The 25,787-nt window shown below is 30.4% G+C and overlaps 3 protein-coding genes across 6 annotated transcripts; 2 read left to right on the top strand and 1 right to left on the bottom strand.

Annotated features, from left to right (window-relative positions):
• Positions 1 to 581: 581 nt before the first annotated feature.
• On the top strand, positions 582 to 8,139 carry ROT3 (Cytochrome P450 superfamily protein). Its single transcript, XM_012223017.4, has 9 exons — positions 582 to 1,149; positions 3,261 to 3,585; positions 3,775 to 3,924; positions 4,419 to 4,694; positions 6,160 to 6,249; positions 6,430 to 6,508; positions 7,250 to 7,356; positions 7,549 to 7,676; positions 7,838 to 8,139. Exons 1-9 carry the CDS (start codon positions 923 to 925, stop codon positions 7,938 to 7,940), a joined length of 1,485 nt encoding a protein of 494 aa, XP_012078407.1. The 5' UTR covers positions 582 to 922; the 3' UTR covers positions 7,941 to 8,139.
• Positions 8,140 to 12,796: 4,657 nt separating this feature from the next.
• DIM1B (Ribosomal RNA adenine dimethylase family protein) lies at positions 12,797 to 16,670 on the bottom strand. Of its 4 annotated transcripts, none has more exons than XM_020681289.2 (4): positions 15,491 to 16,670; positions 14,614 to 15,379; positions 13,803 to 13,909; positions 12,797 to 13,581 (listed from the first exon to the last, which is right to left on the bottom strand). In XM_020681289.2, exons 1-2 carry the CDS (start codon positions 15,896 to 15,898, stop codon positions 14,675 to 14,677), a joined length of 1,113 nt encoding a protein of 370 aa, XP_020536948.1. In that variant the 5' UTR covers positions 15,899 to 16,670; the 3' UTR covers positions 12,797 to 13,581; positions 13,803 to 13,909; positions 14,614 to 14,674. The 4 variants fall into 4 exon arrangements, with proteins under 4 accessions (XP_020536948.1, XP_089576661.1, XP_037491021.1 ...); XM_089720535.1 differs by having other exon boundaries at positions 12,797 to 13,385; XM_037635093.2 differs by lacking the exon at positions 12,797 to 13,581 and having other exon boundaries at positions 13,601 to 13,909; positions 15,491 to 15,765; positions 16,105 to 16,670.
• Positions 16,664 to 18,641, top strand: LOC105639076 (ADP-ribosylation factor-like protein 2). The gene is made up of 5 exons (XM_037635094.2): positions 16,664 to 16,800; positions 16,893 to 16,983; positions 17,317 to 17,479; positions 17,680 to 17,760; positions 18,379 to 18,641. The coding sequence occupies exons 3-5, from the start codon at positions 17,450 to 17,452 to the stop codon at positions 18,514 to 18,516; spliced, it is 249 nt and encodes an 82-aa protein (XP_037491022.2). The 5' UTR covers positions 16,664 to 16,800; positions 16,893 to 16,983; positions 17,317 to 17,449; the 3' UTR covers positions 18,517 to 18,641.
• The last annotated feature ends 7,146 nt before the right edge of the window (positions 18,642 to 25,787 follow it).

Raw genomic sequence — 25,787 nt, 5'->3', positions numbered from 1 at the left:
AGATATTATATACCATATTTAATATATACTTTACTTAGTATCCATTAAATAGTATTACCATATTATATTATATTACCATACATGTATATATTATGTTACCATATTATGTGTATATTACCATATTTAATGTTACATACCTTAATTAATATTATATTATATAATTTCAGTTTCAAAACAGCCGATGAAGCCAATTATATGACAGTTATAAGAAAAGTATAACTAAATAGTTTATCATATTTTATATAAATCTTATATGGTATATAATATAATTTCTTATTTTATATATTAAAATTTAAATTTAAATAGAAATTTAATATAACTAATCAAAATTAAATTATCTTTATTTTTTAAAACAATCAAATTAAAATTTTTTAATGCTACTTTTATCAATTATAAATTTAACAGAGTATTTTTCTCAATCTCAATGTCCCCCGTCTGAGTCATTTCCATTCACCAATCCCCGTTGGTCTATCTCTAATAATACTGGAAAAATTGTATCTCTCTCTATATATAGATATTCCCAAAATGATTTGTAATTGCCAGGTAATATATATTTGTTAATGATTGAGAGAGGATTAAACCTATCTTCTAAATGGAGTGGAGACAAAATGAATCAGCTTGGAGCATTGGGTGCACCTTATATGGCCACCTCATTAATTGATAGTAGCAAGCTCTAGATCTCCCATATCTCCCACTCAAGATCTCTGTCCCCTCCTCATTCATTTCTTTTTCTTTACAAGGACAAACACACCCACACACCCTCTTCTTCTTCCTTCTGCCAAATTAAACCTCTCTCTCTTTCCTTATTTTTTCTCTTACATATGGAAACATGTCTGTTATTTCCTTTTATACTAAAATCACTTGCGGGTTGAGCTTTTATATATAGCCAGCTAGCTAGGGTTTTTACAGATTCTTTGCTGAGATGAAGAATATGGAATATTATTATTGGGTTTTGATAGGTTTCTCCATTTTTGTGGGATATTGCTGGTTTTTGTTCAAGAAAGAGAACGAGAAGAAGAAAAAAATATTCAAGAAAAGTGAAGTTCCCAAAGGAAACTTGGGTTGGCCTTTTCTTGGTGAAAGTTTAGATTTCATTTCTTGTGGTTACACTTCTCGACCTGTTAGTTTCATGGAGAAGCGCAAATCTTTGTAAGTTAAAACTTCTTCTTTGATTTTTCTTTTTTCTTTATCCTTTCTCAACATTTTCTTGATCTCTCTGTTTTTGTCTTTGTATAATCATATTCCACAAGGGTCAATCAATCAATCAATCAATCTTTTCTTTTTAATCTTCACTGATCAAAATCACTTCATTCTCTTAATTGTATCATTAATCATGCATGGTTCTTTTCCTTATTGCTGATCATTCTTGTTAATTTTTCATTAACTATAAATATGTGTTTATTGCAATAATAAAAATATTTCTTTGTGAGAATAAGTCTAATACTCAAGTTTTTATATTTTTTCTTGAAAGAAATTTCAACATATAAAAAAAAAATAATTTTCTCTCTGGAAAAAGTTGAGTTTTAATTCCAGTTTAAGCCTAATTAACATAAAAAAATAAAAGCTTTTCTCTTTCCTTTTCACTTCATAATCAACCAATTGCATATTTTTAAGAGAATACCATATTAAAATAGATTGCATGTATGTCATTGACATTAACAAAATAGTATATATCTATAGAAACACACACACACACACACTGCATAAATGATTATGATCATCACTAATTTGTTTGTTTGTTTTTTCTATATATGATAATGATTTTTTATATTTATCCAAAAGATAGTGATGGTGGGATGCACTGGTGCTGATGATGATCATCACATATAATGTTTTTCTCTATTAAGATATATAAATCCTTGAAAATTTTAAAAATTTTTTATATAAAAAAATTAAATAACATTCTTCTAATTATTAGATCCATAACCATGCATGTACAGTAATTATTATTATTTTTTAAAATAAAAATAATAAGTATGCATTAAAGTTTAATATAAATTGCTTAAGATTTACCTTTTTCATCATTATTTTCTTAGTGAGTCAATGAGATAATAAAAAATTGATGGTCAACCATATATATATTGCATATAAGAATCATGCAATGGAAGGAATAATCCCTCTTTTTTTAATATATATATATATATATATATATATATATATATAGAAGCAATTATTAATGAAATAAAATAGTAAATTTTAAACAATTTAAAATAACTTAATTTAGGTAGAATTAATATTAATTATTGACTTACATTATCTCCACCAGATCTAATAAATTAATAATCTCTGAAAAAAGTGCTAAAAGTTAATTTAATTAATTAGAAAGTGACATGATTACTTAATATTCCAAGGCAGTTGCTAACAACCAGCCAACCAACCTTATTAAAGATTCACATTCTAATAATACACCATATTTAGGGAAAATAAAATTAAAAAAAAAAAAAAGAAGAAGAAGAAGAAGAAGAAGAAGAAAGAAAGAAAGGAAAATTTACTGCTACTGAGAAAGGATGTGACAATATATAAATAGTAAAAACTTGCAGTAAAAAAGCCTGTGTAGCCTTAGCTAGGTACTGTAACTGGTATTGCTTGTGCAGTCAGTAACCACAGCCTATGTCTCCATCGTTTTCATCAGCTTTCTAGTGATATGACCATTTCCCTTTATTGATCATCCTGCTTTATCCTTCCAATGAATAAAAAAAGTTAAAAACTTAAAATCATAGTAATATTACACAAAATTAAATATTTTTTTTCCATCTGCATTTTTACATTATTAATTATTTGTAATTTTGAAATAGTTATAACATACTTCAATTATCTAATTTGCAAAGTAGTTTAAAAATTAGCACTAATTGCTTTTTATTAGTTTAAATCTAGTTTTAGTCTCTCTTATAGTAGAGATTAAGAGTTTTAAGAGGTGGAAAATGCTTTGTTTTGTCTTTTTTTTTATTTTAACTGTGAAATTCAGTAGTTGGACCAATTCAGATTTGCATGAGTAGGTTCCCTATTGAGTGTTTAGAGAATCATACTCAAAATTCATTAGCTGTCTATTTTTTAGTGAAAAGATATTACTATCCTTATTTGTGTCAATTATCCTTACTAAATTTTTGCATCATAAAAAATAGTTTAAACTATTACTTAATTGTTTAGAATTTTTACTTAAATTCTAAAGTATTAATTGCATTTTTAAACAATATTTCAACATTAATGTAAAATAATCTTTTTAATGGCCTTTTATATATATTTTTTTTTTCTGTGAACAGATATGGGAAGGTGTTTAAAACACATATTCTTGGAACACCAATCATAGTATCAACAGATCCAGAAGTGAACAAAGTGGTATTACAAAACCATGGCAATGTGTTTGTTCCTGCTTATCCTAAATCAGTAAGGGAATTATTTGGAGACTTTTCTATTCTTCAAATGACTGGAACTCAACATAAAAGACTCCATGCACTTTCTGCTGGTTTCTTGAGATCACCACTGCTTAAATCAAAAATTACCAAAGACATTGAAGTTTCTGTCAAACAAGCATTAGCTTCTTGGCAAAACAAGCATCATGTACTTCTCCAAGAAGAAATAAAAAAGGTCTCTCTCTGTCTCTCTCTCTCCATTATTTTTAGGGTTCCCTTGGGATTGAACTAAAATAGATGATTTTATTAGTCTAACGAATGTAGGTTTATAAATGAGTTGAGTGGATTCGAGCCGAGTTCTGTTGAGTTTATTTAGTCATATAATTCTAAAATTTTTGACTTTGCTTTGTGGAATTCTCATCAGGTTACATTTCAAGTTCTGGTTAAAGTAGTAATGGGAATTGGTCCAGGTGATGAGTTGGACTTCCTGAAGAGAGAATTTGAAGAGTTTATGAAAGGGTTAATCTGCTTACCAGTCAAACTTCCAGGCACAAGGCTATATAAATCTTTGAAGGTAAAACCAATATTAGAAGAAACACCTAGCTAGCTGGTTTTTATCAGTGTGTTTCTTGAACATAATGATTGGAGCAACAACCCCTTAAATCTAAATAAATGCAATTTAAAATCTGAAAATTATAATATATCAGGAGAGGTTTATTTATCTACTTTATTATATTTTCCTTGGGGAGGTATTTTCTTAACAGCATCGAATCATTTAAAGAGAGAAATTAGTATCATTTGATGTTTATTAGATTTGTCTATTGTAAGTTGAGCTTATATCACCTTCATTCATGTCTGAGTATCGACATTTAGACATTTAATAACCTTCTTGATTTAGCGGTTCTAGTTAGCTGTTGATAATTAATTATTCTAAATCAATTACTGAAAGCTGAATGCTAAATAAATATTCCAAAATTTCTGGGTCAAATAGTTATTTAAGTGTTTAAAAATGATTGTAATAGCGTGGTTAGGTTTCTTATTATATAGTTTGTCTGTTTGATCGTTCAGGCCAAAGAAAGGTTGTTGAAGATGGTGAAGAAAATTATAGAGGAAAGGATAATAGCTATGGAGAAATATGAAGGCAAGGGTATTATAGTTAACGACGTTATAGACTTGCTTTTACGTGACAATGGTGAAGAAAACGAGAAGCAATCTCCACTGTTGGATTACATCTGCAGTAATATTATAGAGATGATGATCCCAGGAGAAGAAACTATGCCTACGGCTATGACCCTGGCTGTCAAATTCCTCAGTGACTGCCCTGTCGCTCTAAACCAAATCACGGTAAGTCTTTAACTAAACCTTCTAATATCATCCACCGTAGGATAATGCATTTTTGGCTTTTTCATCCAACGGCTAGGATTATTAGTGGGCCCCACTTGATTATGCCCGCTTCACGACACATTTTTGAAGTGTTTGACTTTTTCTGGCAAGTCGTTTTCATTAGACACACGTGAGTACGTGTGAGGGTTATGGGACCCATGTATTTTGTGTGGGATGTTCCTAACCGTACGATTTGAGATTGGATGGTTGTCTCGGGTGAGGACCACGTCTTAATTCGGTGTCTGTGAGAGTTGAGACCAACATAGCTTTGGTGTGATCGTTCGAAATCGCTATCAGCAGTAGTCTCTTCGAGAATGCCTTTCTTTTCCGGTGTCTGACGTTTACCCGTACTTATGTCTCCATTATTTTTATAGGTTTTACCAAGTTACTTTCTCCTTTTTTTTTTTTTTTTTTTTTTTCCTTTATTTATATACGCGTTTCAGATTGCAGTTTATTTTCATTTATCCGATTTTCTATTAATTTTATATTGATAAATTTTTTTTTTTAATAAATGAATCAGGCTTCTCATGAATTTTTAGAAATTTGAATTAGAAAAAAATTCGTTCATTTTTTAATTTTTTTTTTTTTTTTTAAAGAAAGGAACTGAAGTTTATTTTACTTATGGAATTTATTTAATAAATAAGTAAAATTCGAGTTCAAGTTTAAATATATAGCAGAGTAATTTTTTTAATTTATAAAAGTAAATGAATCAAACTCGAATTAAAAGAAATATAGAAGCTTCGAAACAGATTATCCACACACGTTGAAATTGTTTTGCTACTAATTCTTAATTTTAGATGTAAATTTTATAATTGTAGATTGTGAAAGATGTCATTTAAATAGAATTAATTTCCACTTTTCAGCATATGTAGGTTTGTTTGTGAGGGTCCATAGGTGATGGCAAACAAAGGAAAATTCAAATTTTAATTTAGGGTAAAATTGAAATTTTTGACATAGAACCAAGTTGTTCCGCAATACAAATTATAGGGACCTATTGTCTAATATTTAAATAGATGTTTTGATGGGTGTATTTGACTATAATTTAAAAATTAAATAATAATTTATGGATAGACTTTTCTTTAATTTATTAAATTGGTGAAAATTCTCGTGGTCGGGACAACACCAACTAGACTACACTTTTATTATTATTATTATTATTATTATTATTATTATTAAATAGCATATAGCAAGAACAATGTGAAGCAGAAAAACAAGCATAAGTAGTCAGGACTGGCTAGCTAGTTATGTCAGGAATTTGCATAATGTAGTAACAGTCATATATATATATAGTTTGCTGAACATTAAAAAATGAAAAGAAATAGGTGAAAATTAATAATTCTTGGTAGCTCTATGCTGTGCATGTACTTATGTACAAATCAGGAATTTTTTTTATAATAATATTTATATTATCATTGCATATATGTAGGAGGAGAACATGGAATTGAAGAGGCAGAAGGCTGAATCTTGTGATGATTACAATTGGACCGACTATATGTCCTTGCAATTCACCCAAAATGTAAGTCTTAAATTGTGGAAATTGAGTTGCAAAATGTGTTCATTTCAGTAATATATATTATAATAATAATTAAATTCTCTGACCGTTTTTTAAATATTAAAAAAGAGATTCAAATCTGAATTTATTATCAATTCATATGCGCACTTATTACAACTAATTATTTGTGACATGTGAAATTAGGTGATTAGTGAAACTCTTAGAATGTCAAATATCATTAATGGAGTTTGGAGGAAAGCTAACAAAGATGTAGAAATTAAAGGTAAGTGTCCCTACGCCACACCTTGTTTTTTTTTTTTTTTTTTTTTTCAACTGATGTATTGTTATTTTATTTATCATATTTTCTTTTTTTTTAAATAAAAAATCTTAAATTGTTAATATGCACTAAAATATTGTAGGACCACGTATCAAATAATAGAATGAATAAATAAATAAATGGGGAGATAAATAGCAACATTATGACTCATAACGGCAGCTGCATGTGCAGCTTTTCAGTTCGTTAGAATTCATTATGTGCATGTTTGTGTCGTGGCACATGGTATCCTTTAAAGAGTCTTAGGCGATGTAAGTAAAACAAGAAAGACTAACTCAACAGGGAAGTGTATAGCATCACTAATTCTAATTTCCGAGAAGTAGAATGAAAAGAAGGTTCGTTCGAGATAGTTAAGGAGGTTGTACTTCTCTAATTAAATATAATAAATTTATAAATTTATTTTATTATCTAAATAGGTTTGAATTTATATTATAAATATTATCGTAATTTGTAATTTAAAAGTAATTTACTTTTTATAAAGTTGATTTATATATCTAACACATTCAAATTATATTTACCGTAATATAATTTTCTTAGAAGCGTCTTCTTAAAAAGTATACTTCTTAGAAAATAGAATTTTTCGAAACAAAAGCTACTTATCATAATATCACTATTGGAAAAATAAATAAATAAAGATATTTTAGGATTAAAATAATCTTATTTATAGACCATAATTGTAATGATTTTCAGGCAATTTTATTCCAGAAGGATGGTGTGTGTTGGCATCATTTATTTCTGTTCATATGAGCAAAGAAAATTATGAGAACCCTTATCAGTTTGATCCATGGAGATGGGAGGTAAATTATTTTTACAATTGGTTCTGCTATTCTCTCCTTTTTTTAAAAATAAAATTTTCATATCGCCTCAGAGTCTAGGTATTATTTAATTTTCAGAATATTTTATTATTTTAATTTTTAATTTTTTTTGGCTGAAAATGGAGTAAATTGATACAAAACTCCAAATTATAAAAAGCATGTCCTGGATTGCAGAAAACAGGAGCTGCTGTTAATAACAACTGCTTTACACCATTTGGTGGTGGACAAAGACTATGTCCTGGATTAGAACTATCAAGGCTTGAACTTTCGATATTCCTTCACCATCTTGTCACTACTTGCAGGTAATTTTTACATTTTTTTTTATTATTAGACAAACAAGACCCTCTCTGCGGTAAAAAATAAGGAATTAGCGATAAAATTTTTATGGTAATTTCTTTTTTTTTTTTTTTTTCTTGTAATGAATTGACTTGGAGAAAACTCAATTTTTGTATCACTTTTGCAGATGGACAGCTGAAAATGATGAAATTGTTTACTTTCCAACGGTCAAGATGAGGAAGAAGCTACCTATCACAATCACAACCAGAGACTCTATCTCCATTAATTAACTTCAGTGTTAATGCTCCTTTGGCATTAAATTTATTGCTAATAGCAGAATTATTTATAGGTTTTATTTAAAAAAAAAAATGATTCTTTATAGTTTTTGAAGTGAAATATGCTATTGATAATAGAAAAAGTAAATTCTCGTTGAGGAAAAATTTTATGTGCCTATAGTTTATAGTAAATAAACAAAAAAATTATGAGAAATTTTCTTAATCTAATTGTTGCAGATGTTAATTTGCAATATGAGTTTTTATAGGCTTATAGCTCATTTTAGAAAAATTTTTTATTTAACAAAATTAGTTTAGGCTCATAAAACAATATTACTATAGAGAGAGGCCTCAATATATTGCATATATTATATAATACAATATACAAATTGAATAATGATAATTACCGTAAATATAAAGATATGTGTGTCTGTTTTTTTCTTTTAAACCACCGGTATCCGGACCCTATTATCAGGAACCGCCTGATTCAGTTTGGAGCTTAGTCACAGTTAAGACTCTTCGCTTCTCCGTGTAAGTGTGTCTATTAGAGATTGAATTTAAAAGTTGTTTTCACATGTACAGCCTGTATAATAGAAAAAAGAAGTGACAAATCAATAATAAGGAGTGATTACATATATTTTTTTATGTACAGCCAGCAATGATTTTTCATTATTAGCTTATAATAGACAAGTATTTTTCATTTGGATAATTTAACCCTTTGCTATTAAAATTCACTATAAATCTGATATTTGTAGTAACAATACAAAACTGTCCAATTAAGTAAAATTTCATGTGCATCTAATTCATAACCAAAATAAAAAATAGTTGAATACATTATTTAATCCCATAAGTTTTAAAAAAAAAAAATTATAGGATCTTAAATTTTAAAATCGACTTTGTGACACCTCAATTTCTCTTTTTGTAATAATTTCATAAATCGGTTTTAGCTTTCATATATAAAATAGTGATTTGATATGTAGTTATTGATTAATACAATTTTTGAAATAATAATTTTCATATATTTCAATTGTCCAATAAATGTTTAATTGATCTAATTTTATAAGTTAAAATGTTCATTAGATAAATTAAAGTGTTTAATAAGTGCAATTTTATAAGTTGAAGTGTTAAATAGGTCAAAGTGAAAGTTTAAAGTGTAACAAGATTTTTCGTAAAAAGTACAGAGGTGAATTTCTATATCGAGCCAAATAAAAATATAAAAGCTAAGGATAGACATGAGTAGACAAATGCATGAGGGTGGGATGCCACAGCATATGCATGCAGGCAGCTAAACATGTATAGAACATATAGAAAGAACAAGGACTCCATATTATTAAGAGTTAGTTCTTGTGTCACTGTCTTTCTTATTTCTCTTGTAAAATGGGCCCATAAATATTTAAGTTCTTGCAATGCAAGTGGGTATTATTATGATTTTAAGATAACTCTCATATCTAAGTCTCAGAGTACACTAAATTTCTTGTTTGATTTGATAGCAACACTTGTGGTGATTTTTATCAGCAAAGAGGGTCACTTTGCTTTGATCCTATATGGTGGAGGAAGAGGAAGATGAGGTACCCTTTTTTCATACATGTATATAAAACCTCTCCTTTTAGTTATATTTGAGTTGGTAGAGACTTATTATTACTAGTAATTAGTAATAGTACACTATTAATAGTCTGTTCGGAAAAATTAGTTGTTTTAATAGCGTTTAGCCGTTAGCTATTCGAGTAGTTTTCATGAAACATTAAAAGTTAAACGTTGTGTGAGTTAATTTTTTAAAAAATGTTACCTTAATTTTTAAAAGTTAGTTCAAATGCTATGTTCCCGAATATTATAAAAAACACAATTTATATCTCTTCTACTGAATATATAGGGCCATCTTTTTTTTTTTTTTAATAAAATGGAATGCTATTTTCGTAATAGAATTATGTAGTTTTATTTAGTAGTGGAAAAAAGATTTGGCCAAAGTGAATTTAATTCCTTTCTAATTTTTTATTTGGCTCTTATTATCTTTTTGATGGGTACGCTCACTTGTCCTCTGGTCTTGCTGCTTGTGGCGTTGCTGGAATGGCAATTGGTATTGTTGGTGGTGTTTGAAACAACACGATTACTTTGAAATTACCCAATCTTTTGTTTTCCAGATTAAATCCTAACAGTGCGTGAAAGATAAAAGCTCAGAGATATTTTTGATATATTTAATTTCTATCATCATAGTGTACGTTGACTTGTTTTTTGAAAGTGAAAAAATAAACGGAAAGGGGTATTTAGGACCTATTCTCTCTGTATTCTCTATAATTTTCTTTCCTTTTAGGCTCCTGCATCTGAGCTTTCTGCTTCTTTGCCCCTAACTGGTCGATTTCAAAAGCAAGACATTAGATTTCGAATCAGAAGAGCTGAGGAAAATCAGACTGACAGAAAGGACTTCTCATTCGATTCGATCAATGACATAAATAATTGCTATTCCATATGAAAGTTGATAAAGCTCGGTATAAATGAATTTCATAAATAAATGCATACATCCTTATCAACAAACGCATAGGTTATAGTTAAGATAAAAGCTATCATAAAGAGTTAGAGCTGCAGAATCTTCTCATTTTAAATAATGAGCTTCCCCTTTTTGGTACATCAATCCCTTTTTCATAACCACCAAAACTTAGCACAAAATTTAACCGACGAAGATCCCAAACCCACCTAATTATGGAAGTTACTTTAACTTTGCAACATCCTGAACTTTAAGAATGACTTATCGTGCACTTAAACTTATAAATTTTAGTAATATTACATACTTTCGATATTAATATCAATAATTTTTAAAATTTTTAGCTTTTATCTATAAAATATCGACTTAATATGTAGTTACCATGACTTTTGGAATAAAATTTTTTATAAATTTTAACTTTTTAATGAATACTTAATTGAATTAATTTTACAAATTAAAGTGTTTAATAAAATAATTTTATAAATTAAAATGTCTAATCACTGTAGTTTTATAAATTGAAGTGTTTTATAGATCAAAATAAAAATTAAACATATCATAAAATCAAAATAACAAAATTAAGGAGCGAATTTATGTATTCACCCATTTAAAATTTTTATAAACCGACAAGCGCATGGCCGTCAACCCATTGGGCTCATGCAACTATACATTCTTAAATAATTGGCAAAAGGCTAAAAAGATAAAAATTTACTCATGTAATTGTCATAAAAAAAATCTTTTGGCTCTTTTAACATTTATGAAAGACATATTTTACTTCTAAATTTATGAATTTTAATAATATTGCACACATTGGTGGATTCAGAAAATTTTTCCAGTGGAACATAACATGAATACTAAACAAAATATTTCCAATCAACATATTCTAGAGGGAGCACTTTTATCAATTCAATGGATACAAATACATAAATATCCATAATGTCCTAGATAAATTTGTAACGTCCTCCAACTGACCATAAAATGGATCCACCTCTAATTACACACCTCCCCATACTAAAAACTAACAATTTTTAAAGTTGAAAAATATTGACTTTGGTTTAAAGTATTTAATAAAAATGATTTTGCAAATTTAAAGTGTTTAATAGATAATTTTATAAAACGATTAATAAAATAATTATGGAAGACCTATTTACCCTTCAACTTACCAATTTTACACACTTATTGCGATTGTTTACACTAATTACAACAATTTGCAGGATATTTGTCTTTCATATGCAAAGTACTGATATCACGTGTGATTAGTAGAATCTTTAGAACAATAATCTTCGCATTTTTTAAGTATCTAATGTTACAAGATAGAACATTTAATAAACAATTTTTATAATTTGAGGGGCACAAATCCATGCAAAGTTTAACGTGTCATACAGTTGAACCTTCAAAGTTTTAGAGGTATTTTTATGTATTTGGCCGGAAATAGAACTCACATACTTTATAAACAAAAGACTTTCATTATACATAGCATTCCCTCTATCACTTTACGAAGGAATTGCTTCCAAAAGTCAAAATATGTGACTGGAAGGAATATTACCGTTGTGCTAAGACTCACCCTCAACATATTAAGGCTTGATGATAAACAAATTCATGAAAATATAATTTTGACATTGATTACATATCCCATTAATGTATGGCGATGCACATGAAAATATGAGAGATAGGCATGATGGGGATATGGTAAATGAAGATGACGCTTTAGATGGGGATAGGGTAAAATGATGATGCAGATGGAGAAATAATGGAAGGTGTAGATCGGAAATGTTCTGATGATGAAGAAGAAACCTACCAGGACTTTGATGAACTTACTGGGACGAGAGATCCTCAGTTGTGCAAAGGTATAAAATTTACTAGTTACTTGCACTGCGATATTGAAAAAGTAAGCAGACCTCCAATTTTCCGATTTAAGACTTTTAAGCCCGTTCATTTCTGTCCAAGAGACTTCCACAACAACCTAGTTAACTCAAAATATTTGTTTGAGAAACACCATGAGAATTTAAGGAAAAATCTCACATTGGAAGTGAAAGCTATGCAAAAAAGAATTCGAAGGCAACTAGGGGCTCGAGTGTCAATTGCTGCATGCTATAGGGCAAAAAGAAAGGCCAATACTGTAATTGATGGAGATTTTAAGGGACAATGTAGAAGGACATGGGATTATGAAGCAACAATAAGGCTGTATAATCTTGGAAGTTGGGTTAAAGTAAAATGTGATCAGGTGTTGAAGAGCCTTATATTTGATATGTTTCTTGTTGCCTTATTTGCAAAGGGATTGGTGGAAGCAATTAATGAGTTGATGCCAATTGTTGAATATAGATTCTATGCGAAGCATATATGAGAACTATAAAAAGCAATTCAGCGCATTAGAATACAAAATGAGATTATGGAGAGATGCTGGAAGAGGAACTGAAAAACCATTAAAGTATCATATGGGAAAGCTGATGGAATTTGATGAGAGGGCTCAAAAATGGTTAATTGATCACAATCCTAATTCTTGACAAGGGGCAAATTTCTCACCACATACCAAAATCAGATGCTTCACAAAACATTTGTGAGTCATTCAATTCATATCTTGGAGTTGATACAGGAAAATTCTAATCCATTTAGACCATCAAGAGTTGCTGGAACTGGAATTTGCAGTGTGACACCAAGGTCAACTGCCCAAAAGTCAAATTGACAAGCTTCAAGGCCACCTTCAAATGTCACAACAGATAAAGTTCCAAGCCAGGGCAAGCAGCAAAACTAGTGACTGGTGCAGCTAAAGTTGAGGCTGGTTCAATTGTTACTCAGTGTGTCTGGTGTATCTGTGCATGTCTAGTGTTTTTGCAGGTGTGCCTAATCTAAGTACCGGCACAAATTACAGGGAGCAGTACAAGAACTTCAGGTGTGTCAATTTTTGCTAGTATACCCACTAGCAATACAAGAACTTCAGGGAGCAGTGAAATTGTTTCATCTTCAAAATCTTGTGGACAAATTGATGCACCCTAGGGATTCGACAATCAAAATCATTTAAAGAAATAACATAAAATCTCTGCGCATGTTCTCACTTGTCCATTCAATCCTCACAGGCGATATAAGATCACATTCATACATTTTTTAGTACATCATATTCCCAGTGATCCAACTTCACAGTATTCTTCCTTAAACAAAATTCAATATGCAATGTAGTTCATCAAACCACTGCAACATGAACGTCATATTGTTATGAAACAGTGCAAACTGTTATTTTTATACGTGCCAGTTAAAATATGTTAAACAAATCATCAAAGATTAACCAATAAAGTTTAAGATGATTCAAGAAACAAGGTGTGACCTGTTATTTTTATATGTACCCGTTAAAATATGCTAAAAAATTCATCAAGACTAACCAATAAAGTGTATATGATTCAAGAAACACAAACCTTTCTGAAGGCATCGTGCTGCTTTATGCACCTCTTCTCATTTCTTCTCTTGACAGTCCCTTCAATAGTAGATTGACCTGGTACATGCTTAAACCAAGCATATGGTCCTGCATTTCTTTATCAAATTAAAATTTGTTTATCTAAATTTAATACTATTACACAGTATGTAATGAAAACTATAGGCAAAATAACCTAAGACTGTCCAATGCCCTAAAAAGCCCTATGAATAAAATCGGGGCCCTACCTGCTGTGATTAAGGTTGGCTTTGGGTTTTGATAGTGTCAAAAGTGCATTCAACAAAAATCTAATGCCATTAGAATTTTTATGGTGCCGACAGTGCATACCACCTGTTAAAGCTAATGGAACAAGAACCTTTCTGTTTCCATTTGAATTAACCTCTAAACTCCCCCTCTTTGCTGTTTTGATTCTCCCAAACCCAAGGTTTTGAGTTTTTCAGCTTTCCTGATCTCACAGGATCGATTATTATGACAGGCATCAGCCATCCATCATTGCAGTTAACTTAGCAAATAAAACACATAAATCATAAATATAAAAGCTGTGCCATGATGTTTAAACTGTTCACACTTCAAATTATAGCGTTTTAACCATTAGTTTGGAAACTAATTGAATAATTAATTGCTTGTTAAGAACTAATCTCATACTTCATCATTATTTTTCGTTTCGCTATAATTATCCCAATTCTTGAAGATATCCTATCCTCTGTTTCTTTGGCATCCATACAAAATGAGGAAAAGCAAAATCTAATGTAGCAATGATGAAGATACAGAATGTATTGAGTCAGTATTATTACCTTACTGAGATGAGCTCCAAGCATCAGCAAATGCTCCACTTTCAGCATTGCTTCATCTTGTTCAGCCATGAAAATAGACTCCAGCTCGATTGAGCAAAGCAAGCAAGTTTAGTAACTCCTCATTAGACAGTTTTGAAGGTCTCTTAGCTTCAAAACCATGAGCTTTTAGAACTTCGATGATCTTCTTCTTGTACGAGCTCAACTCCATTTCTGAGTCAGAACATGGATCAAAGCCTTCTTTGTCGCTCTCCTCTCCTTCATCATCGTCAACAAATTCACAGTTGCTATTAGTGACCCCATATTTATTAGGGGAGTCCTTCATTTTAGATAATCTAAATAGCTCAATAATCTTTTTCTTCTGCTTAAACATTGCTGCCAAGGTTTTATTTTTATTGGTAAAGCAAGTTCTTGTGAATGCCCGCCATTCGTCAAGGTTTACATGTGGGATTTGTGCTTTAGGACGGATAATGACTACCGAGGAATCAACTTTTGGACATGGAAGAAAATCCCTCTTGCTTACATCCATAACAAACTCCACTTCAGCTACCAACTTCACGTTCACGGCCAATCTGTTATACTCTGAATCACCAGGATTAGCCAATAATCGCCGAGCAAACTCTTTCTGAAGTAAAAGTGTAAGACTTCGAAAAGGGTTTGCTCCATACACCAATTTAGTCACAAGAGGGGACGATATTCCATACGGAATGTTTGCCACAACAAGATCGAACTGAGGAAATTGTGCCTTCAATGCATCCTCACATATAATCTGCAAAAACCCACTATCCAATAAGTCATCATCCACCATTGAAAAAACAAAATATGTTCTTTCAAGAATTTCACCAATTTCATCAAACACTTAACAGTCAATGTCACTTACCTCCAGCTTATCTTTAAACCCCAATTCAGAAACCCGTTTATGAAGAATCTCTACCATTCGTTTATCAACTTCAACAGCAAAAACCTTTTTAGCGACCTCGAGAAGCCTAAGAGTGAGATTACCGGTGCCGGGTCCAATCTCTAGAACAGTATCAGTTGAAATTATCGAAGATTTACGAACAATTGTATCAAGAACACGTGGATTAGTGAGGAGATGTTGGCCTCTGCTTTTGTCTAGATACAAATTTCCTCCCAAATCTTTCTCTCCATTGCCTCCTGTACCAGGATAAGAATGGTTAGGCTTCGTTCGAAACTGTCGTAGAGAATTTTGATTGAAAATAGATTGAATATGACAGAATGGAAGTGTTTTTAGCTTGGAAAGCAGCTGATTTTTCAACTGGCAATTCATGGAAAAGGTAAAAAATTTTCCAATGTCTGTTGCAATGGACGTGAGGGAAAAAAGGGAATAAGAAAGAAGATGGAGCCAGAAACTGTTCTAATTCAAATTATATTCAGATCAAAAGAAAAACGACGAGTCGTTTGTAGGGTATAAAAGCCACAATGTAGATTGTAGGTAAGTATTTTCCGAGAGGGACAGAGAATAGAAGGGATTACGAAGCAAAAGCCGCTGTCTCCTCCTCCCCAAATCAAAGTCGCCGTCGCCGGAGAATCTGTTATTGCAATAAAGAAGCTCCGTTCAACCTTATTTTTCCGGTAAACCGAAAAAAAAAGCGAAATCCCGAACTCTGAATCCGTAGAAGCCTATCGCCGATTTCCATTTTAAACTGTCGATCCTATACAAAAAATCCCTCCCTTGCCGTTGCCAATGGTCAGTTAATGTGGACGTTTGTTATGAGATTAATTGGTCGTCAATGTCATCTTTGGCAGTAAAACCAGTAATTCTTGAACCGCGATCCGGAATATCTAAGCAGCCTGCGTGCCCGTGGTGGTTGCTGATAGTTTAATCATCGGCGAAAGAAAATTTGGTGACTGCCACCGGCTACCCCCAACGGTCATGATATCAACGGTGCTTCAGCTACACTAGCCGGAAAGGTGACCAATCTCTTGAAACTTTGTTTCTCTTAAAATTTTCGAACTTTTTAATCAACAGGTGAAGCTGAACCAGCAAAGAGATTATCTTCAAACACTTGAAGTATTACTATTTTTGCTGCAGGTCTCTGATTGGTTGAGCTTTACTGAAAGACATTATTCAAAATCAAAAGAAACCTCAATTCTTGTTCTAATAATGGGGCTACTCAGCATCATCCGAAAAATCAAGAGAAAAGAGAAGGAAATGCGTATACTGATGGTGTATGTATCTATCCAATTCTGTGTCTTTAGCCTTTTCCCTCTGACCTCTACTAATACATAAACACATGTTCTTTATGCTGTATGATATGCAGGGGCCTTGATAATTCTGGAAAGACGACAATTGTTTTGAAGCAGCATCAGTCCTACTCTTGGTTTTAATATCAAGACTCTCACTTTCCAAAAGTAAGATTTAGTTTTCACTTCTCAGTACATATTTATTTTTGTTTTCACAAATAGATTTTATTTTGCACTTTTTATCAAGATTTTATTGGGTTATTTAGTTGCTTAGTAAGTTTCATGCTGAACATTATTTGCAAATTAAGTATAAAGTTTCACCTGAATATTCCACTGTCTTTTGCCTTCTTCTAGTAGAAATGGTGCTATTTTTTTTTTTTTTCTTTTCCTGTTGTTGTGTTATAGAATCAACTGAATGTTGGATGATGTTTCTTAAATTAGAATTTGAATTGCTAGCACTTTTTATTACAATGCAAGATTTTCAAACTTGTTATGTGGCAGGTACACCTTGAATATATGGGATGTTGGGGGACAAAGAACTATAAGATCGTATTGGAGGAACTACTTTGAGCAAACTGATGGCTTGGTATGGGTAGTTGACAGTTCGGATCTTAGAAGTTTAGATGATTGCAAAATGGAACTTGATAATCTTTTGAAGGAAGAGGTATATGCCAGCTATATAGCTGTATTTTTTCTTGTTTTAATTGTTTTCCAATATTGCTTCTGTGTTATGTTTTTATTAGTTTAAAGGTGTATTATTGTTTCATTTCTCCTGTTATTGTTCCTGTTTTATTTCATTTCCTTGATATCTTGGTTCATTTGTGCTTTTCTGTTAATTTCTCAATTTATATCTTCATTTGACAGAGGCTGTCTGGAGCATCATTGCTAATATTAGCAAATAAGCAAGATCTAAAGGGTGCACTTAAACCAGATGAAATTGCCAAGGCAAGTGTTCTAGCTGATTTAGTATGGAAAATCTCTTCCAAGCCTGCTTGAAAGAAGTTGTCCTTTTTGTTTTATATTACTACTCTGCCTAGTGTTCGGACATATCATTTACACTCTGCGAAATTGAATATGGAACCTGCATGTTATTTTGGTCATTTGATAATTAAATTTTAGCCCATCCTTGCATTATTTTCCATTTCTTTACAGGGCAATTCACCAATTACCTAGAAATGGTAGACAAAATATAAGAAATGACCATTTTCATATTGTGCCCGATTATTAACTTGATATCTTGATTCAAGTTATTTTGCAAAATTGCTTTAAAAATTGCACATTCGGAACTATTCAATGATTTAGATTGATTTTGCGACACTGTTTCAGTTTCTGATAACGTTTTTGATTCTGTTATTCAAAACCCTGATTAGGAATTTGAACATATAGTTCCCACCATGATACTCTTGCTTTCTAAATTATGCCGTTAAGCATGTCTATTTCAGTTATGCTTGATGACTTTTAGGTACAAGTAAACTGGCTCTTCCTTTTCTACTTTGAATCCAATTTTCTATTATGTTATACATATGCATACAATTTGAAATGGTTTTGGTGGCAATTCTGAAGGTACTAAACCTGGAGAATATGGATAAAACCCGACATTGGAAAATCATGGGTTGTAGCGCATACACAGGAGAGGGACTGCTTCAGGGGTTTGATTGGTTGGTTCAGGACATTGCCTCTCGAATCTACATGCTCCACTAACTCATCTCAATCGTTATCTGAGAAAGAATCTCTATATAATGTTGTTAAGTGTTGTATGGTTGTATACGTAATTTGAATTTGCAATACAATCTCTCTCTAATGAAACAAATTTCCAAGGTAGATAATAGTTACAAGAACTACTCTCCAAACGGAGCAAGTATATAAACTTTTAGGAATAATTGGACTCAGGCCTTTCATTTCAAGCGATATAATTTCGGGTACGTCCGGTAAAATTAATTATAATTGGCAATTGTTAGCTATTGTAGCATTATTGTAGTTATTTGAATATCTAATAGTTGTTTGAGTAGCTAAATGTTATATGAATTAAAATTTTATAAAATGCTATCTTAACCTCTAAAAGTTAATTCAAAAGCTATATTATCGAATATTGTAAAAAATAGCATTTAATATTTTAATTGGTCAAAATACTAAAAGTTACTTAAAAAGTTATTGTGGAATATAGCTTTTACCCATGTATGGCAAAAATGGCATAAAAAATAATATAAAATTTATATTTTAATTCCAAAATAAAAAAAAATAAAATAAAATAAAATTAAAAAAAAAAAAAAAAAAACCATTGTAATACACAAAATTCACCCTAGTTCGATCTAAATTAAAAATTTGGTGCGATACAAGCATAAAATCCAAAAGATTTTTTAATTTCTATGTATTTTAAAATTGCAATTTTATTTCTAAAATTCATTCTTTTTTCCGGGATATTAGAAATTGATTAACTGAAATAGTAAGAATTAATATGTTAATTGTGACAAAAACAAGAATTGTTTTATATCTATACTATATATATAAATATGGGACTAAAATAGAATAATGGAATATTCGATAGCAAGATAACTGTAATAATGATCAATTAATAAAATATATTTTATTATTTGATTGGACATAATTTATGAAATTATTTATTAAAAGTAAATACGTATAGATAATTAAACATTTTGAAATTTTAAGTTTTATCTTTTTAAAATTTATTTTTTAATAAATAAATATATATGATAATGATACATTTAAAAGTTTTTATATTTTATTTTGCAAATTTATTTTTTAAATATGTGATTATATTTTTATTATAATTTACAATATTTTTTATGTAGGAAAGAGATAAAAAAAAAAGAAAAATATATATTTTTTATAATTTCTTTTTTCTTTATATTTCTATAATTTGATTGAATATATGTTTTAAAAAATGAATTTTAAAATAGAATATACATCACTAAACTATATTTATACGTAGTATTTAATAATAAAAAAATCATGAGATATCCTAAATGGGCCATCTTCGTTTCACAACAAGCAACAGCCTTAGCTAGGTTGTTCATCCCACGAGATCAACTTGCCCCGATGTGTACGGTCTATTAAATGCACATTAGTCCACATAAAATTGACACTTCCCTAATCTTATTGAATACATAAAATTCAAAAAAATCTTATAATACACGTAACTTTTTTTTCATATATTAAAATCTTTAACTTATAAAATTGAATCTGTTAAATATTTTATTTTATCCATTAAATATCTCAGTTTATAATTTAAATCGATTAAATAATTACTAAATAATTAAAAATATAAAAATTATTATTCTAAAAATTATGTTAACCACAAAGCGAATTAATATTTTTTGTATATAAAAATCAAAAACCTTAAAAATTATTGTGTTTAGTGTAAGGAGGTGTGAGACTATTACAAAGATGAAGCTTGGGATGCCACAAAATCGTTAGGATTTTTGTCAAAGTTTATAAGTTAAATTATGTACTCAGCCCCTTAATTTTATCTCCATCAAATTGTATAATGTTTTTTTTTTTTTTTTGTAATATATCAAATATTTTTTAAGAAAACATAAGGTTATAGGGCTTACTAATTTAAATTTTTATATATCAAAGCATTGTAGCATTGTCTAGTGGTCAGTACATGATTTAAATCGCTCTAGCTTGATACTCTAAAAAAAAAAAAAAAAAAAAAAAGGAAAGACTTCTAATTCATTGATAACCTAACTCAAAAATAAGTTTATGTACCAAATAAAGCTTTAAATCTAAATCTTCTTTCCTGATATTAAAAATAGAAAGGAGAATTTTAATTTAGTCCTTGGAGTTTGGTCAAATTAATTACTTCACTCTTATATTTTAGTAAATATATTACCTAGTCCTTATGTTTAAAATTATTAAATGGTTTAATCATTTCGTCTATATTTTACATGGTTTACCATTAATTATTTTAAAAAGGCAAAAATGTCCCCTTAAACAAAAATCAAATCCCTAATTTTCAACTCTCTATCTCTCTCTAATCTCGTTATATTTGAGCTTGGCAACCTCCTCCTCCTCCCTCAATTGGCTCTCTCAAGTGACTTGAAAGTATGGGAGAGGGGGAAACAAACAACATTTAAAAAGAAAAAGAAAAGGAACAGAAGCACATGAAAAAACATGAAGGTCAAAAGTGGGATAAGGTGGGTACAATCACTACTACTGAGTACTGTAAAATATATAGATAAGGTTGATAGGGTTAAGCTTTTGAACTTTTTGTATTTGGATTTTCCATGTGGCGTATCAAACACATCTCTCATCAACTGAAAAGCCACCCCAAAATTTTGACCTAATTCTAACTAACATCCTTTTGCTTTGAAAAAAATAATATTTTTCACGTTGACCGTAACTCAATTGGTAATATATTTTGAATATAAAAAATTAATTTTCAGATTAATTTCCATTAAATACATATATAAAAAAAGGACGAAGAGCATTAGTCACTTAGTAATAATATTCAAGTACAAGTGATTTAAAAATAAAAAAAAGAACACTTCCTTCTTTTTCACTGTACCAACCCTTCAGCTTACACATGGTCTGCTGAGGAAGGAAAGCCCTCACTCTTTTAACTGCATCACGTGCAATTCATAACAACCAATAAGAAATTCATTCGTCAAACAACACATGGTCTGCTGAGGAAGGAAAGCCCTCACTCTTTTAACTGCATCACGTGCAATTCATAACAACCTATAAGAAATTCATTCGTCAAACAACACAAATATCAAAATGAAATGAAATATTATTAAAAGTCATTATAGATTTAGGTTCAATAATTTTAAAAATGTCTTCCATTCCTGGAATTTCATAGAAAACCCAAAAGAAAGTTTAGTATGAATGAATTTAAAACGTAAAATTTATTTATAAATCAATTTAAATAAAATTCATTTATAAATATATTTTTTATATTTAAAATTAAAAATTCATTTACTTTTATTTCTAAAATACTCTTAGACATAATAATTTAAAAATATTAAGAGGAAACTCGTGAAAGTCATTTGGAAATTTCACATTTTTTTATAGAAATTGATTTAATTATATTTAAATACATAAAATTGAATTCGTAGAATTTAACTTATAATTATATTTCTATAGCAAACACAAAATTCTGTAGAATACAGTATTTCAAAGGAGGGATAAGAATATAAAATTTTGGTATTTGGTTGTTAGATGAATGTTATACTTCCAAGAATGTTGCTATATTTTTTGTAAATTAATTAAACACGAGTATCATATTTTTTAAAAAAAATGAATTTTTTTTACATCCAATAAACATAATACTTCGGCACTTAATTTTCTTTTTTAAATTTATTATCCAAAAAGCAATTTTTTTAAGGATAATATTATGTTTCCAACAAATGAATTATGTATGTAAAATTTATTTGTAAATGAATTTATTATTTTGGTATGCTATAATTTAAAATAAGAAATTCAATTAAATTCTATAAAATTATATTTGGGATAAGTTCTTAATGAAAATTCATTTGTCTTTATTTTCTAAATAATATTGACATAATAATTTAACAAAACAAATAATAAATACCAATATAATAACTTGTTATTTTTTATTAAAATATAAATAATAAATTTCATATAAATAAATTGAAACATCCCGAATTTTTATTTTCGAAACTTTCGAATTTTTATTAAATTGAAAATCTCGATTTTCAACTATATGGGCTATAAATACCAAACAATTTCAATTTGAGCCCAAAGTTTTTATGAGTTGGGCCCAAGCCCAAATAAAATGTCGAAAATTTTGAATCGTAAACAGATAGATTTTTGAGAAATAATATGAAACCCCGTAATTTAACCTACTATGAATATATAAAAATTAATTATCCTAAAATCAAATACTCTTATTATTGTTATTATTGAGTAAATTGAGGAAATGTTCTAGAACCTAACCAAAACAATTAAAATAAATCAAATCAGACCAGAAAACTAATTAATATCTTTGAAACTGAGTCAAATTACTGAATCAGACCAAACCGGTTCGAATCGAACCGGAATAATCTAGAAACTGATTTATTTTCTTTTTCTTCCTCTCTTCCTCTTCTTTCTTCGTTTTTTTTTCAGCGGCAGCGGCGACCCCCCCCCCCCCTCTCTTCTTCCTCCCTCCATTGGTTTTCCGGTGACCTCGTCATCACCAAACGGCTCCAGTCCTCTCCATCATCGATGGCGAGCTTCTCCCTCTCCTTCTTCATCTCCGATTCTGGCAAAGCCTGGGAATCACGAGCAAGTCGCCATTCTATTTCGCTCGAGACAGTTGCGTCTCCGGCGATTGCGGACCAGTCGAGTGGTCCTTCTCATCGGCGACAACCCTCCAGTCTCTCTCTCACTTCGTGTAGTTGTCGTTAGCGCAGCAAGGGAGGCGCATGGGTTGTGTTAAACTGATCTACACAGCCCCCATTTTCTGCTTTTCTTCCCGTTTTTCGGCCAAATGAGCTACTAGTCCAACAAACAAGCGTTAGATTTGGGCTCTCAAGGAAATTTCGAGCAATTTGGTGTGGATAACGCGAAACTCTGGGCAGAATCGACTTTCCGGCCACCATGAACGGCGGTCCGGCGAGGCCCCAAAGAAACAGAATTGTTCCCTCCTTACACTGATCATGGAATCATCATCCGACTTTCGATTGGTACGCCCTAAGACCCAGTTCTTAATTTTTGTATAAATTTCAAATTTAATTGATTAGTAAATTTAATCGATTATTTAAGAAGATTTAATTAAATAACAAGAAATTAGAGTATTGGGATAGTTATATGTAAACAAAACATTTGTCTTTAATCGAATATGATTCCTCGTTAGATAAATACACTAAATCTTGAAATTTAGGTTACAAGTCATTTAGAATAATTGTTACAAATCGAAATGTGAAAGATAAATTGGAATTAGTTAGTTAGTTAATTAGTAAGATAAATTGGAATTAGTTTGTTAGTTAATTAGTATAATCATTAGCTTAAAACCAGTTGGTTGTGCATAAGATAATTAAGAGGAGTTTTCAAACGATTAACGGAGTTTAGATGTATAATTCTGATAAACTAAGAATTCGAAAGCCTAACCACTTCCGATATGGATATAAGAATATAAGAATCAAATCTAAATAAATAGTAGTTATAAATAGTTATTGTTAAAAATAGGTTTTAACAACTTAACAATTTAATTACCATAGAGTTATTAATTTGGTCAGCTTATGATTTAGCAAATAATTTTATATGAGTATTGTTGAAAGTTGTTATATTTATAAACTCATGGTTGAGATAATTGGGTGTTGATACTGATGTTTAAGGAGGATGGGACTTAAATTGTTGGTTGCCCGACGGATGGGCTGCGTGCATTGATTGATAAATATATATAATATTGTGATATTTGAGCAGGTAGATAGTCCAATTTTTAGGGGAGGTGCTGCCGAAATTTCGATAGAACTTAGATTAATTTTAATTAACAACATAATTAATAAGTTTAGTTAGATTAGTTCTATAACTTGGTACATAATAAATAGAGTGCTCTGATTATTTATTATCTTTATTACGCATTTAATCATTTACATATTTATTTATTTGTTTTCATTATTGATGTTATTATTGTTATTTATTTTTATTTATTATTGTTGTTTATTGTTAATACTATTTATTTATTTATTTGCATTGATTTTGGATGTTTAATTGTGCATTGCATTACGATGTTTAATTGATTTATATGTCTGCATTTGATTGCATTGTTTGATTACCTGTGCTGTGAATATGTTGTGCCTTGTTTGTGTGGAATTGGGATGAAGTGGACCACCATGGGTTTGTGAGGACGGTCTGTGATATGGATCCGATTATGATTTGACATTTGACCGTCGGCCGGGAAAATGGGAGATCGGCGCCCCCTTGTGCACCTGATGATATAGATTATATGGAAATTCACAGGATGGCTTCTTGTTGTTGCGCACCTAATAATCTAGATTTGATTGTAGCCCGCAGGGTGGCCTCCTGTTGTGAGCACTTGATGATCTAGATTGGATGGAGACCACCGGGTTGCCTCCTGTTGTTATGGAAAAGAAACGAGAGAATGGAAAAATAATGAGAGGACTGGTCAGTGAGGATTAGACCAGTTGGCCGTATGGGGGATCGGCTCCCTGGTGCACATGTATGAGAGGGCGAGCCATGTGTGAGGACGGCTCGTTGGGGTTTCAGGTGGCGCCACTGACTAATTTCCACGTGATGTGATTATATGAAGATGTTTATGATTGTGAGTGCTGGTGATATGCCGTTTGTGTGACTGGCTGCGTGAGCATATAACTAGTCAGATGACTAGATTAATATGTGTACACATTTGTGTGACTGCGTGTGATGTGCAATAATTATTACTCCTTAGAAAACTCACATGTCTTGTTTGATTTTTCAGGAAGTAGGTTTTCCTTTAATCCGATTTAGGCTATGTTTCTTCGGCGCAGGGCAATAAAGAATTTTTCCTAGTTCCATAATTATTTTGCTATGTACACTAACAGTTAGTGACTCCGCAGTTGTAGGATTTGTATACTTTTAATCGTTTAATATTTAGATGAGATAATTATGTGAACCCATATTATAAATGTAATGCATTGTTAATTAGGCCCGAACTGTGGAATGTTGTAGCCGATAAATTTTGGCCGAGATTTAATAAAATATCGAGGTTTATCTTTCGTAATCATATGGGTTGAATGTGGAAATTTTATACTGAGATAATAGATTTTAACGTTTCAGGCTTACTACGGGCCTCGGGGGCCTTAAGCTTACCTGGGCCCTAGTGCCGGTCCGGCCCACGGAAATGGGTCGTGACATAAATACACTCACATTTCACTCTAATTAATTAATTAACTGTTAATTTTACTTATATATATATATATATATATATATATATATATATATATATATATATATATATATATAGAGTAACATTCATCATAGTAGTTATCTTTAATTGGTGGAAAAAG

This window comes from Jatropha curcas, chromosome 4 (genome assembly GCF_041381405.1).
Source record: "Jatropha curcas cultivar XTBG-Jc1 chromosome 4, XTBG_Jcur_1.0, whole genome shotgun sequence".
In the NCBI taxonomy this organism is placed as follows: Eukaryota; Viridiplantae; Streptophyta; class Magnoliopsida; order Malpighiales; family Euphorbiaceae; genus Jatropha; species Jatropha curcas.
The sequence above is the reverse complement of the archived record's forward strand: the minus strand, read 5'-3'. Positions and strand labels throughout refer to the sequence as shown.

Bases quoted from the DNA above. Each gene is read 5' to 3' on its own strand.
- ROT3 (XM_012223017.4), top strand. From the start codon at position 923: ATGAAGAATATGGAATATTATTATTGGGTTTTGATAGGTTTCTCCATT. The intron at 3,586-3,774 runs GTCTCTCTCTGT...AATTCTCATCAG, and splicing joins TCCAAGAAGAAATAAAAAAG to GTTACATTTCAAGTTCTGGT. The intron at 4,695-6,159 runs GTAAGTCTTTAA...GCATATATGTAG, and splicing joins TCGCTCTAAACCAAATCACG to GAGGAGAACATGGAATTGAA.
- DIM1B (XM_020681289.2), bottom strand. From the start codon at position 15,898: ATGAATTGCCAGTTGAAAAATCAGCTGCTTTCCAAGCTAAAAACACTT. The intron at 15,380-15,490 runs GTAAGTGACATT...GGGTTTTTGCAG, and splicing joins GGTTTAAAGATAAGCTGGAG to ATTATATGTGAGGATGCATT.
- LOC105639076 (XM_037635094.2), top strand. From the start codon at position 17,450: ATGGAACTTGATAATCTTTTGAAGGAAGAG. The intron at 17,480-17,679 runs GTATATGCCAGC...TTCATTTGACAG, and splicing joins ATAATCTTTTGAAGGAAGAG to AGGCTGTCTGGAGCATCATT. The intron at 17,761-18,378 runs GCAAGTGTTCTA...GCAATTCTGAAG, and splicing joins AACCAGATGAAATTGCCAAG to GTACTAAACCTGGAGAATAT.